At 33.4% G+C, this 12,473-nt stretch overlaps 1 protein-coding gene across 2 annotated transcripts in view; it reads right to left on the bottom strand.

Annotated features, from left to right (window-relative positions):
• The window catches only part of LOC123566078 (beta-hexosaminidase subunit alpha-like), a 35,610-nt gene that overhangs the window by 12,442 nt on the left and 10,695 nt on the right, over window positions 1–12,473 (bottom strand). For both annotated transcript variants that reach the window (XM_045359910.2, XM_045359912.2), the window contains exons 2-4: window positions 2,366–2,451; window positions 1,612–2,145; window positions 278–393 (exon numbers count right to left, since the gene is read on the bottom strand). In XM_045359910.2, the coding sequence (XP_045215845.2) occupies window positions 278–393; window positions 1,612–2,145; window positions 2,366–2,451 (736 nt within the window). The remainder of the gene's footprint in view (window positions 1–277; window positions 394–1,611; window positions 2,146–2,365; window positions 2,452–12,473) is intronic.

Below are 12,473 nucleotides of genomic sequence, written 5' to 3'. Positions count from 1 at the left end.
AATAAACTAAACTCTATTACGCAACATACCTCATCCGTGCGCCATCAAGTAAAACTATATTTGCGCAAAATACCTCATCCGTGCGCTTTCAAGCAAGACAGTATTAAACTTAACATTAATAACTAAACTCTGTTATGCAACATACTTCATCCGTGCGCCTTGGAGTAAAGCAGTACATTTGACTAAATTCCATTTCGCAAAATACATGTTCGGTGCGCTTTCAAGCAAAACAGTGTTAAACTTAATATTAATAACTAAACTCTGTTTTGCAACATACCTCATCCGTGCGCCATTTCCTGAACAATAGTTGACTGAATGTTTCTAGGCCACGAACTGCACCCCATACTTGGTCAGCAGTAAGTCTTGTAATATCTGGTCGAACGACAAGTGTATCTATCATGAAAATACATAAAGTTAGTTATAATGTTTGATTTAAAATGTTGTTTTTTAATCCTACATATCAAGACCGCTATAAAATAAATGTAATTTGTGAAAATGTGATATGTATGAAAGAAAATATCAGACGTAGGTTTTGTAGGCTATTTCCCATCAAGTGTATGTTCTTTTAAATAAAAACGAATACCCAATTTATTTCTATGAACTTCTTAACTTGTGTGTGTAAGATTCTGGTATATTCCCATGTCTCTTAATTCCGAGCCTCTTAGCTTGAATTTCAGTTCTTACAATGAAAAGATGTTAGCAGCAGAAGTTTTTCTGACAACGATGGAACATTTTTTTTAGATTAAACAATCAAAGCTTTTACATCACACCCCTCACACTAAATTCTCGTGGAACCGAGATCAGTTGCATGTACTAGTTCTACGATTAAAATACTCTCTACAGGTAAACAGTTGATGAGCAACAGTGGTTGCTCTCTCCCGTGGTGAAGTAGTATATTCAAAATAAGCAAACGAAGTGCTAAAACTTTCCATTATGTATATTTCATTTTTGATGTATACCTTTTAAATACATCTTTACCTTTTAAATACATCTTTACCTTTTTAATTCCTCTTTACTTGTTACATCGTTTGCAAAAATATGCAAAAAATGGCAACAGCTGCAAGTGCGAGGTCTCCAAAGGCTAGGAGTATGTCATTAGGCAAAAAGGGACCACATGTACACATTTTCTCTTAATTTTGACTTTTATGTAAATATATACACTATATTAAGAGTGCCTCGCAAGTTACCATTTTTGAAATGAAACAAGTTTAAAGCCATTTATCAATAACATTATGTAAAATTGAGTGTCCATTAATTAGAAAATGTTTAGAACAATAGAACAGAAAGGAAAATTTACCTACTTATTTGTACAACTAATCATTTTTTCTTTAAGAACCATATGAGAGGGTTCGTGTATTCTTTTTATCTAAAATAATATCTACAGAACAGAACATTTTCATAACAAAGTTTTCTTTTTACATGCCGGCCGAAGTAATTCTAACTAACTATCATAAACTATGACATTATTTAAACCTTGCACTTTGCATCTCTATTGTTATTTTTTATTTTTATAACTAGCAGTATTTAAATAATGTATGACTATTTTTTATTTCAGTCATGAAGATTAAAATCTAAAATGACTCCATTAAACAGAAATAATATGAAACTCACACGATTCTTTCATATCAATGTGTGGATATCCACAATCCTCTTCAGCAACGTCAATCTCAAGATTGGGCATGTTTTCTACTTCGTTGTACTTTCTTTCCTCCTGTCTTTTGCGGTCAGTAAATGTCTTTTCATCAAAATTGTAAACAAATTCATAATGTTCTTCTATAATATGATTCTGTATAATTTTAGTATATCTTTTTATTGCTTCCATTAAAATATCACAGGATTTATTGAGCACTTCAATTTTAAACTGTTCTTTGTCTAGTTTGAGCACTTTCTCATTCTCGGACTGGTATTTTTTCGGCAAAGGCCAAGGTTCTCCGGTCGAAGAAAATGGCGCTGTTTTGATAGGCGGATTAAAATTGTACCGGCTGTCAATGTTGAGTTCAAAGCTTGTTTCACGTCCTGACTTCAGTCTAACTATGGGTTTGCTGTGTTCGCGGAGAAATTGATCCAAGTAGGAGTTGGGCGGAATGGGATCGTCTTTTTCGTGCAGTCTCTTACGTGAAGCCTTGTTCCGTGACCGAGTGCGATCTACAGGATGTACAAATATTGTTATTATAAATCTTCAGACCTGTATTTTTTAGTTCTTTGTTACTTCTGGGCATAACAAAACAATACTACATTTATCACGTCTTATGGAAATAGACAAATAATGTATGTGGTTTGCTGGGCGCTCTAATATCTAAAACGTTGTAGCGTTTAACAAAAACATTGAAGTCATTTTCCGTAACAAAGGCCTATTTCGACTTACCAACAGCAGATTTTCCTTGAGTTATCATGTGAGATCCCGAGAAGAGAATAAAAACCAGAACACATACTCGCCAGACATTCATAGTTCTGAAAACAAATGAAGTCAAATCATGATTAGAATTACAGGCGTATCGATCCAGTACGTTATACTGAAAATTAGCTTAGTTCCAATTCTTCATAAAAGTTGAAAAATCTAGACAGACCGGACAAAAGTACCAAACTTTGCACAGAGATAGTTTGGACCAATACAAGACTTTTGGCTGTAAGGGCCAAGGTCACAGCTGTTTGGAATTCTATTTTTAGAACATTCAAAATGGCCGCCATTGAAACAAATAGCTATTTTAGTAAAAGTTAGGTTTTATCTTATTCTTGGTACATATTTATGTGTAAACTGGTTCATACCTACTCTTAGAGTTAAGTGATACATTTGCAGGAAGTGAACTCAATTTTCACGTCCGTCTGTCTGTACGTCAAAAAATGCCGTTATTAAACAGTATCATTGTGGTTATAACTATAAGATGAGCCCCGTTATGTGCAGCTTAACTTTAATTATGTATTGGTGCAGCTGAAAAAAAAAAAATGTTTGACCAACTTTTGGGTGAAGCATGTTATTATTTGTTCCGTCTGTCTGTCCGTCCGTCCGTCGCAAAATTCATATATCTCAGAACAGCTGTTTTGGCTAAATCTGAGTTTTTTTTAAGATTTTGACATTATTTATTCTATAATTTGTTAAATGCCTATTGCTTTTTGTAATATTCAAGTGACTGTTCCTGAAATACCCTGTTAAAAATGCAGAAAAATGTATAAAAACGATTTGTTTTAACTGCTTAAAGGGCCATAATGGTTTTGTTTATTATGTGACTGCCGCATTTGCTGTTATGAACATAAAATATAGTAATAACTTGTTAAAACTTACTTTTGATACTTTGATAGCATATTTTCAAAAGTATTTAAAGTATGATTCACAAAGTATAAAGTATTACTGAGTCCATTCTTTTTTATTACCTCCCTTTTATGTAAAAGGATAAATACATGTGCAGTACTGAAAGAAGTGCTTTTCCAACCATGTAATTATGCATATTCTCTCTTTTGAGAGTTGCCGTATCGGGTTTTAACATTATGGAATTTTAATACAGTGCAGTTCACCTAAACAAACGTGACAAAATATCTTATTGAAAAGTACTTTAGGCATGTTGAACAACTGTTAAAGATGGTTGAGGGGAACATTTTCTTAATCTCTAGTCAAAATCATGTTTGATACATGTACCTATTTCTTAATGTCTTGTATAGAGGGCACCATTTGCTACATGTACCTATATTATCTAAAACAAATGTGTTATCTTATGGCAAAGATTTTAATGGTCAGATTGCGTTATATTTTATCTATGTGTCAATGGGGCTGTTGCATTCTAGGGGTTATTTCAAGGTTAGAGAGTTAGGTGTAAGGTCATTTCATAGCATTATTAACTGCAAATTGCTTTATTCATCAAGGTAATGATAATAATTGTATAACAGCTTATGCATTTTACATGTGTGGAAAGAATGCTATAAATGAATTATGCACATATCAATCATTAAGTTAAGTATATCTGAAATAAATTAACTAATTGCCCGAACAATGCCATTTTGAGTCAGTGTGATGAAAACATACTAAACTAACATTGAAGATAAAGGGAAAATAGTGTCTTCAATTTCTTTCATTGCTGGACAGGTGTAAATAGTGTATGCTGTTTTCAATCTATTAAGACATGTTGTCGTCGTTTAAGAAGGAATTGAGGTCATTGATCTAAGTGGGATATTTCTAAGTATTTAAAAGGCAATACATGTATGCTGCAATCAAGACTTTGACTGTTTCATTATGCTTTAAAATTTTGTTGCATAGTATTTCCATTTATTCATAGGGAATATATCATAAAGGTGCATATACTTCTGATGATATAATTTGTAGTGAAATAGCATAATCATCTGGGAGCTTTTAGTTATAAATGTCAGCATGCTATATCTATCTATATCCCCTTTTGGCTTTTAATCACCATACAGAAGAGAATATCTATATAAAAGAAAAGGCTTTTTAAAAATAAAAATGAACCATTATGTTCACAAAATTCATGTGCATACATCTATTCCATCTCTTGTCTATATGAATAACTATAGCTTTTTAGTTTATACTAATTTATTTTTAAGCTCAATTGCGATGAAAGCTAGAAGCTTATCTGAACCACACTCGAATCCTTTTCCTGGAAAATCGAGTACTGGTGTCATTTGAGAAAGCTTGGTTATGATCCAAGTCGGTATCAAACTCTGGGCTGAGCGGCCGACACCTTAAAGACTCTAGACAACCGCTTCCCTTACCTATAGTTTCTTGACGAGTGACTTATTCCAACAAAAATGTTCTAGTACCAGAAGGCTCTGGCATGATATGTGACCGGGATTAACATGAAAAGTGTCACACCAGAAGACATCAGTTTGATAATTTGAACAGAAAAAATGTCCTGTGTGATCAAAGCTTTCAGCTGCAAGTGATGTTGAATTTGTTTGAGGTAACTATTTGTTCATGCAAAAGACGAAGTAAGGGTGCATATAAATCATGTAAACACTTCTAAATGATAAATTATAACAATAAACCAGTAAATAAAGACATAATCATCAAATAAACGTTTTAACTTTCCATTACAATAAAGCTTTTCAAGATACATGCAAATAAATATGACCATATTGATACTTAACTATATCAAAATAAAACTATTTGAATACAGAGATTTTATATAAATATATGTAACATGTGTTCTATTAGGGAAATTACAAAGCTTATCACAAAGCTTATTTAGTCGCCGTATGACCTAGAGTTGTGTTAATGCGATGCTAAAACTACTAAAAAAACAAAAGAACAAAGCTTATTATTTGATACATGTATATCATGCAAAAGAACCATAAATGAACATGAACCATGTCTCCCAATATAGCTTTATTTCAATAGAAGGATGAATGAAACTGGCATCTGCTTGTCATCTGAGGCCCTAGCGGACATGAAATGCTGTCTTTATATCGTTTGATCTACAATGTACAACAGTAATATAAAACTAATGTTACGTTCCACATGTGGTCTCATTATGATTACAAATACAGAGCGGGCACGATTTTGCGATAGACAGACAGACAGACAGACAGACAGACGAACGAAACAAAGTGGAACATATCTTCTACAAATTTGGTCGTTACACATATTTATCACCTCTAGATCAATCGAGATCAAGCAGCGCATCACAGGGCTTATGGTGCATGCACGTAAAAGCTTATGGTTTTAAAAAGAAGACATTTTAACGTACGTACGGACGAATATACAGACGGACCGTTATGTAGCATGACCTAACTTTATGCAAATATATCACTTGACCCTAACAGTAAATGTGAATTAGTTTACACATAAATATGTATCAAGAATAAGATAAAAATTAACTTTTACTAAAATAGCTATTTGTTTTAATGGCGGCCATTTTGAATGTTAAAAATAGAATTCCAAAGAGCTGTGACCTTGGCCCTTACAGCCAAAAGTCTTATGGGGTCCCAAGCTACTGTTGTGACCTTGGCCCTTACAGCCAAAAGTCTTATATTGTCCCAAGCTACCGTGGTCTCGGTATGACTAAAAATACAGAGCGGAAACGATTTTGCGACAGACAGACATACAGACAGACGGACGAACGAAACAAAATGGAAAATATCTTCTACAAAAAAATTAGTCTTTACACATATTTATCACCTCTAGATTAATCGAGATCAAGCAGCACATTACAGGGCTTATGATGTATGTACGTAAAAGCTTATGGTTTTAAAAAAGAATTAAGACATTTTTAACATACGTACGGACGAATGTACGGACAGACTGTTATGTGGCATGACCTAACTTTATGCAAATGCATCACTTGACCCTAAGAGTAAGTATGAATCAGTTTACACATAAATATGTATCAAGAATAAGATAAAAACTCACTTTTACTAAAATAGCTATTTGTTTTAATGGCGGCCATTTTGAATGTTCTAAAAATAGAATTCCAAAGAGCTATGACCTTGGCCCTTACAGCCAAAAGTCTTATATTGTCCCAAGCTATCGTTTTACAAAAGTTGGTACTTTTGTCCAGCATGTCTAGATCTTTCGAAATTGGCACTCTACTAAATATCTGAGCACCTTGGTTGCACGCTTAAAACAAGGGGAAATTATTTTAATAAGTATAAAAGTGCAGTTAAGTTAAATTGCACAAAATAAACAAGCCAGCAAATAGAGTGTTGACGCTATGCATCAAAGTCACCGAAAACAGGTTGGTTTAGAATAAAAGAATTTCTCTTTTTAAAATCCTTATTTCAAAATAAAAAAGCGTCGGCTTGGCGTCAATGGAAGCTGGATAAAAATAAGAGCCGACTGATAATCTTACATGATGGATACCAACAACACTAAATTGTTTCTATGAGAACAACAAATACAGGCTACAAATATTCTTACATTATATTCTTGTACAACAAAAATAAGGCGAACATTGCATTCTTCGTAAAGCACAGGCATTCTAATTCGTGGTATTCTTTTAGCTAAATAAGCATTTTGAAAAACAGGTGTATCATACTGTCTGGCTCATCGAAGTACTGAAAATCATGTCAGAGTCTGTATATGTTATCAGTTACATGAAATTACGAAGAAAATTCATTTGTATAATATAATCTGAATAATACTTATTTCTTTTGCAAATACATGTACTTTTAAGAAGTCACACATTTCAAGCATCCCCTACACAAAGAAGGTAAGAGTAGATTACCCAGAAGCACAGAGCACCACAAACACAGCCATAGAGTCATGCATTGCAAAGTAAGCCCGCAACAAAGAGAAACTGTGACGGAAATATATAGCAGACGGCATGGACGGGTTGCTTCAAAAATCCAACAACAAGCACATTTTAATTATATGCAAAATACAAAATGGGTAAGATGTAGATAAAAAGGTGGGGGTGTTGGGGAAAATGGAAAAAAGTTAGTCTTTTAATAGATCTCGTAGCCACGAGAAAAAAAATCACTTGTACCCGCCATGCTTCCGTATTTTTCCTTTCTGCAATATAGAATTAAGCCTTTTCCTATAATACTACCTTGTACGCTTGTAATATTTACATTTCTTTTGTTTTAACAATTCATCGTTTTCGCATTATTTCTTCTGGATGCATTAAAGAATATCTGTGGATATAGGATCAATCAAATAACTCTGTGTCATGTCTTTAAGATGCACTCTAACATTGCTCAATAATGGACAATTCTTATTCAGATAGTAAACGTTTTGCTATTCCAAAAGTGAAAGGTTTCGGTAAAAAATCTTTTGCATATGTCGAACAACTTGCAATCAACTATTAGGGATGCAACAGAAATTTCAACATTTAATTAAGTCAAAGGTCAAAGAAAACCTGATTAGTATTATCTGAAATTTTAACTGTTTTAATCGTTTTTTTAAGGTTCCAGTACGATTTTACTTTGATAGATTTATTCTCTGCAAGTCATTTTTTGTCAGATGTTCCATGGCATGATTTTACCATAGTAAGTTTCATATCTCGCATTCATGATTTAACTTCAAGTATTACATAAGGTGCAGTACTGCGCGCTTGGACTGCCCAGGCAGCGTACTTGTAACCTTATTTTACCAGATAATTTAGCAATTTCAGAATATAGAATAATAGTCTAGATGATATATAATACTTATGTTTTTTTCCATCTTTTGTGATAATGTAATTATTTTATATCACCTAAGTCTTTCGTTTATTTCTGTGATATGTCTTCCCATGTCATACCATATTATACTACACAGGTCACAGGACCACAATTTTTTGTGTCATCCTTTGTGTTATAATGTATATGACATGGCTTTATTTAACATGCATACTTGTTCATTGTTATCTGTATATATTGCCATGAATATGTACATTGTACGCAGAAATAAATCTATCTCTCTAAAAAAGGATTAATTGTAAACTAGTCGACATCTGCTTGAATAAATCAAAGATGTAAATCCTTATATCCTTGATATTGAAATATACTGTTGACTTGTTGCGTGAATGAAAAAGGATGTATGTGTTATTACATAACGGAACATGATTACTTTGAAAATACATTTGAGCCGCACCATGAGAAAAACAACGTAGTGCATTTGCGACCGGCATGGATCCAGACCAGCCTGCGCGAATGCGCAGTCTGGTCAGGATCCATGCTGTTCGCTAACGGTTTCTCTAATTGCAATAGGCTTTGAAAGCGAACACCATGGATCCTGACCAGACTGTGCGGATGCGCAGGTTGGTCTGGATCCATGCTGGTCGCAAATGCACTATGTTGGTTTTCTCATGATGCGGCTCATTTTAAATTCCTTTCGTTGCATATTTGATACCATCATTACAGTTTTTATTTAAAACTTTGCCTCGCCTATTCCAGTAGCAGCGCAAATATTCAGTATCATTCCTTATGCTGTAAATCATTCAATATTCATATAATATACATTCTTTTGTAATAGAAGGTATTAATAAAGTATAAACGTCTCAAAACTCTATTCAGGTAAAACAAACTTTGTCAAATCAAGATACAAGGATTAATTGAAACAGTAGCATGTGTTCTACTGGTCATGCGAACTTGGGAAACTGTTTCTTCTCAAATGTTTTAAAAGAGTAAAAATAATGTAACAATGGCTCAAACATAGATATACTCAGCTCTTTATATGCAACTTTTAATTATTTGAAAACAGATGTTCTAGCTGCCTGATTTGAAGAAATATCATTTTTCTAGAAACACGAGGCCGAAACTGCTCACTCAAAAAAGTGCTTCAACAGAGGTTAAATTATGTACAGGTCAATGACTCTTTATGAAACTTGCATTTATCCAATAAATATTAATTTACTTATAAACTTATAAAATAAGCACTAAGCATTTCTCTATACATAATAAGCATTTCTTAGTGACAATTACCGTCTGACAGTCAATATTGACATGAACCATTTAGCAAGTAACATTTGGCATTATCTATTTGACATTTAGCAGTTGGAAATTAGCATTAGAATAAATGATGATGATGATGATGATGAAGTGGATGAAATCCGTTTCCACTCGTGATTAAAGACTTAATCTTAGTCGAAAAAGCCAAACAGGGGCATAACTTTGTTAAGAGCATATCAAAGTTATGGAGGAACATGTTCATTGCATGTTTGATCATCACAATGAACAAGAGTGTGGAGTTTCTACCCATTCCTTCTCATCACAGTTAATTGATGAGTAAAGTGACAGGACATCTTTACCAGTTTTGCCCATGACGACAAAATGAGGCGAATGCAATTGGTCTATATATTCTCCAATAGACTCCAAAATGTTTAGCGAAAAAAACAAACTGTTCGTTTCATATAATTTTGAAAGGTCGGATATTCAGTCAATGAAACATTGGTGTTTTCTGAAGCTACATGTAAGTGAAAGCGGTTATAATCAAAACAAGATTGGTCAACCATATCAAAATGTTTTGACGATTACACATAAGTCCGATAACATTTTTTTTTTGAAGAAAAGTACAATATCATAGTGGTATTTCATAGTGCCTATCTCGGATCCAAACGTTATAAGGAGTGCCAGTGCATATTTTGCCCACAACTCTTTAATTATGTAGTCATCCCCTGTCTCTAATTTCGTGCTCTTACACCTATGAATTATTAACAAAAGACCTGTATAATTCTTACGACGTTTTGACCAGTGTTATCTAGTTTTCAGTTGCTGATATATTTCAAATTTCCCTAGAATTCCTATTTATGTGAACTTACGGACGAACGAAAGGCAATAATAGTGAATACTTCAGCAGTAGTCACCCAATTCTTCTTAAAGTTCAGTTGGTTGTATCTAAAGCTGTTACCAAAAGAATCATGGCACCTATTCGTGTTCTTTTTTACTTATTCAGGGCTTTTGTTTTTGTATTGTCGAGTTTCAATGGATCCTAGATCAGCAGCTGTCCCTAATCACACGGTGTTAATATTTCGTATAAAAAAATTGCTGTATTGATTTAAGGTATAGGTAACATTTCGATGCCTGGTGATCCCATGTTTTTTCTGGTATCATCTGAAAAGAGTTGCGTCTGCTGAACAAGAATAAGTAAGTAAGATGACAACAAATAATATACAAGAATCCTTACAGTCATGTTTTTGACTACGAAATGATAAATCTACTCTGTAATAACTGGATTTCTGTTGGTGTATCACTGAATACTATAAAGTAAAAAAAAAAAAAACTTCTGTAACATATTTTTCATATATAATTTAAATTTTCTTTTTTAGTAGATATTTCACTTTCAAATGATACCAAAATTATTATTAGGTTATTTAACATTGTTCTGTACAGTACGGAGATATATTTGGACGAGTACATAGCTGAGAAAACCATATTGGACGAGCCGCTAGGCGAGTCCAATATGGTTTTCTCAGCTGGGTACGAGTCCAAATATATCTCGTATTGTACAGTACAATGTTAAATAACCTTTTTATTCTATGTCTATTTTATCTTACTATAATAATAGTTTAAATTAAAAATGTTTCACTGAATACTGTATTCCTGCCTTTTCTAGTTTTTCCCAGCTTGGTATGAGTGCAAATATATATTATACAGAACAATGTTAGACCTTAAATAACCTTTTTATTCTATATTTATTTCACTTCATACATAATATACGTGATTCATTGAATGTTGTTTTTTCTTCGTATCATCATTAAAAAAAGTATATGGTGCAAACTCCCTACAACAGCCATTTGGCGATTTGGGTCATAATAATACTTGGCTGAGATATTATGCCCACAAACATTGTCAGCAAGTTTGGTGAAGATCGAATGAAAACTGTTCGACTTAAAAGAGCGGACAAGGCTAAATCCCCCGTTTTTTGAGTAATTCAAGGACTATAATCAAAGAGTGCCTGGTACAATTTGGCTGGTTATCGAAATTGGCCGAGATGTAATGCCCACAAACATTGTCAGCAAGTTTGGTGATGATCCGACGAAAACTGAATTATAGAGCAGACATGTTTTGGATGCTGACCGCCCGTCCGCTGCCATTCATAATCTTCTCCATTTCTTAACCGTTAAATGAAAACTGCTGATACCAATTTCTAGGTTTCGTCCGGAACGGCTTCTTTTAGCGACTTTTAAAATATTCCAACATCTGATGATCCTTTTTACAGTATTTTTAAGTTTTTGATTACTTACGAACGTTTTAATATCTAAATCAGATAGCATTGTTATCCCTTGAATCGTTTTGTGTGTTGTAAAAAAAAAAAAACCCCAAAAAAACTCAAATTAAATCCAGATTTCAAGACGCATATTCAAACTCTGTACATAGAGCGCCTACTTCATCCGATTTACATTCGGAACATTTTCACGCGTTTCGGGCTTTTTATCGTATGTTTAACATGGGACTGTTGAACCGTCCAAATACAGAAAATACAGGATTTTTGTACGCACGTGCATCCAGATACCGTAATATATTGTACGGTCACGTGTTGCAAATGAACGTTCACGATTGGATAGATAAAATAGGTATAGAATAACATAGGTTATTCGGAAGCACAACTCTAGCGATCTGTACCGTCCCAACATAGGGAAAGAATAAGAAATATTAAATGGAATGATGACTAGATATTAATTGCACTATAGTCTTGAGGGCCACTAAAAACACAGCGTTGCACACCCAAACCGATATAATATTGAAACATCTCTACAGTCTTACATGTGAAAAAGATTAAAAATCACGTGACTTAACATTTACAAACAAATGTGAAATAAAAAAAAAGGAACACACAGTTGAAATTTAGAAACTATTGAAATTTAGATAGTACAATTTTACAGAATTTTGCTAACTTGAATAATGTACCAACATTTTCAGAATTAAACAGTGCTTTCATTTTAGTAGTATTATGATTTTCAATAATATCAATAGGAATATATTCTTTCTTTCTTTTCTTATAAGATAATGACTTTCAAAAATATAGTGATACTCATTCCCAAATTTGTTAATACTACACAACTCGCAAATGCGATCATCTCTTGTGATGCCAAGAAAACGACCTTCAGATAATG

The sequence above is a fragment of the Mercenaria mercenaria genome, chromosome 8 (assembly GCF_021730395.1).
Source record: "Mercenaria mercenaria strain notata chromosome 8, MADL_Memer_1, whole genome shotgun sequence".
NCBI classification, from domain to species: Eukaryota; Metazoa; Mollusca; class Bivalvia; order Venerida; family Veneridae; genus Mercenaria; species Mercenaria mercenaria.
The sequence above is the reverse complement of the archived record's forward strand: the minus strand, read 5'-3'. Positions and strand labels throughout refer to the sequence as shown.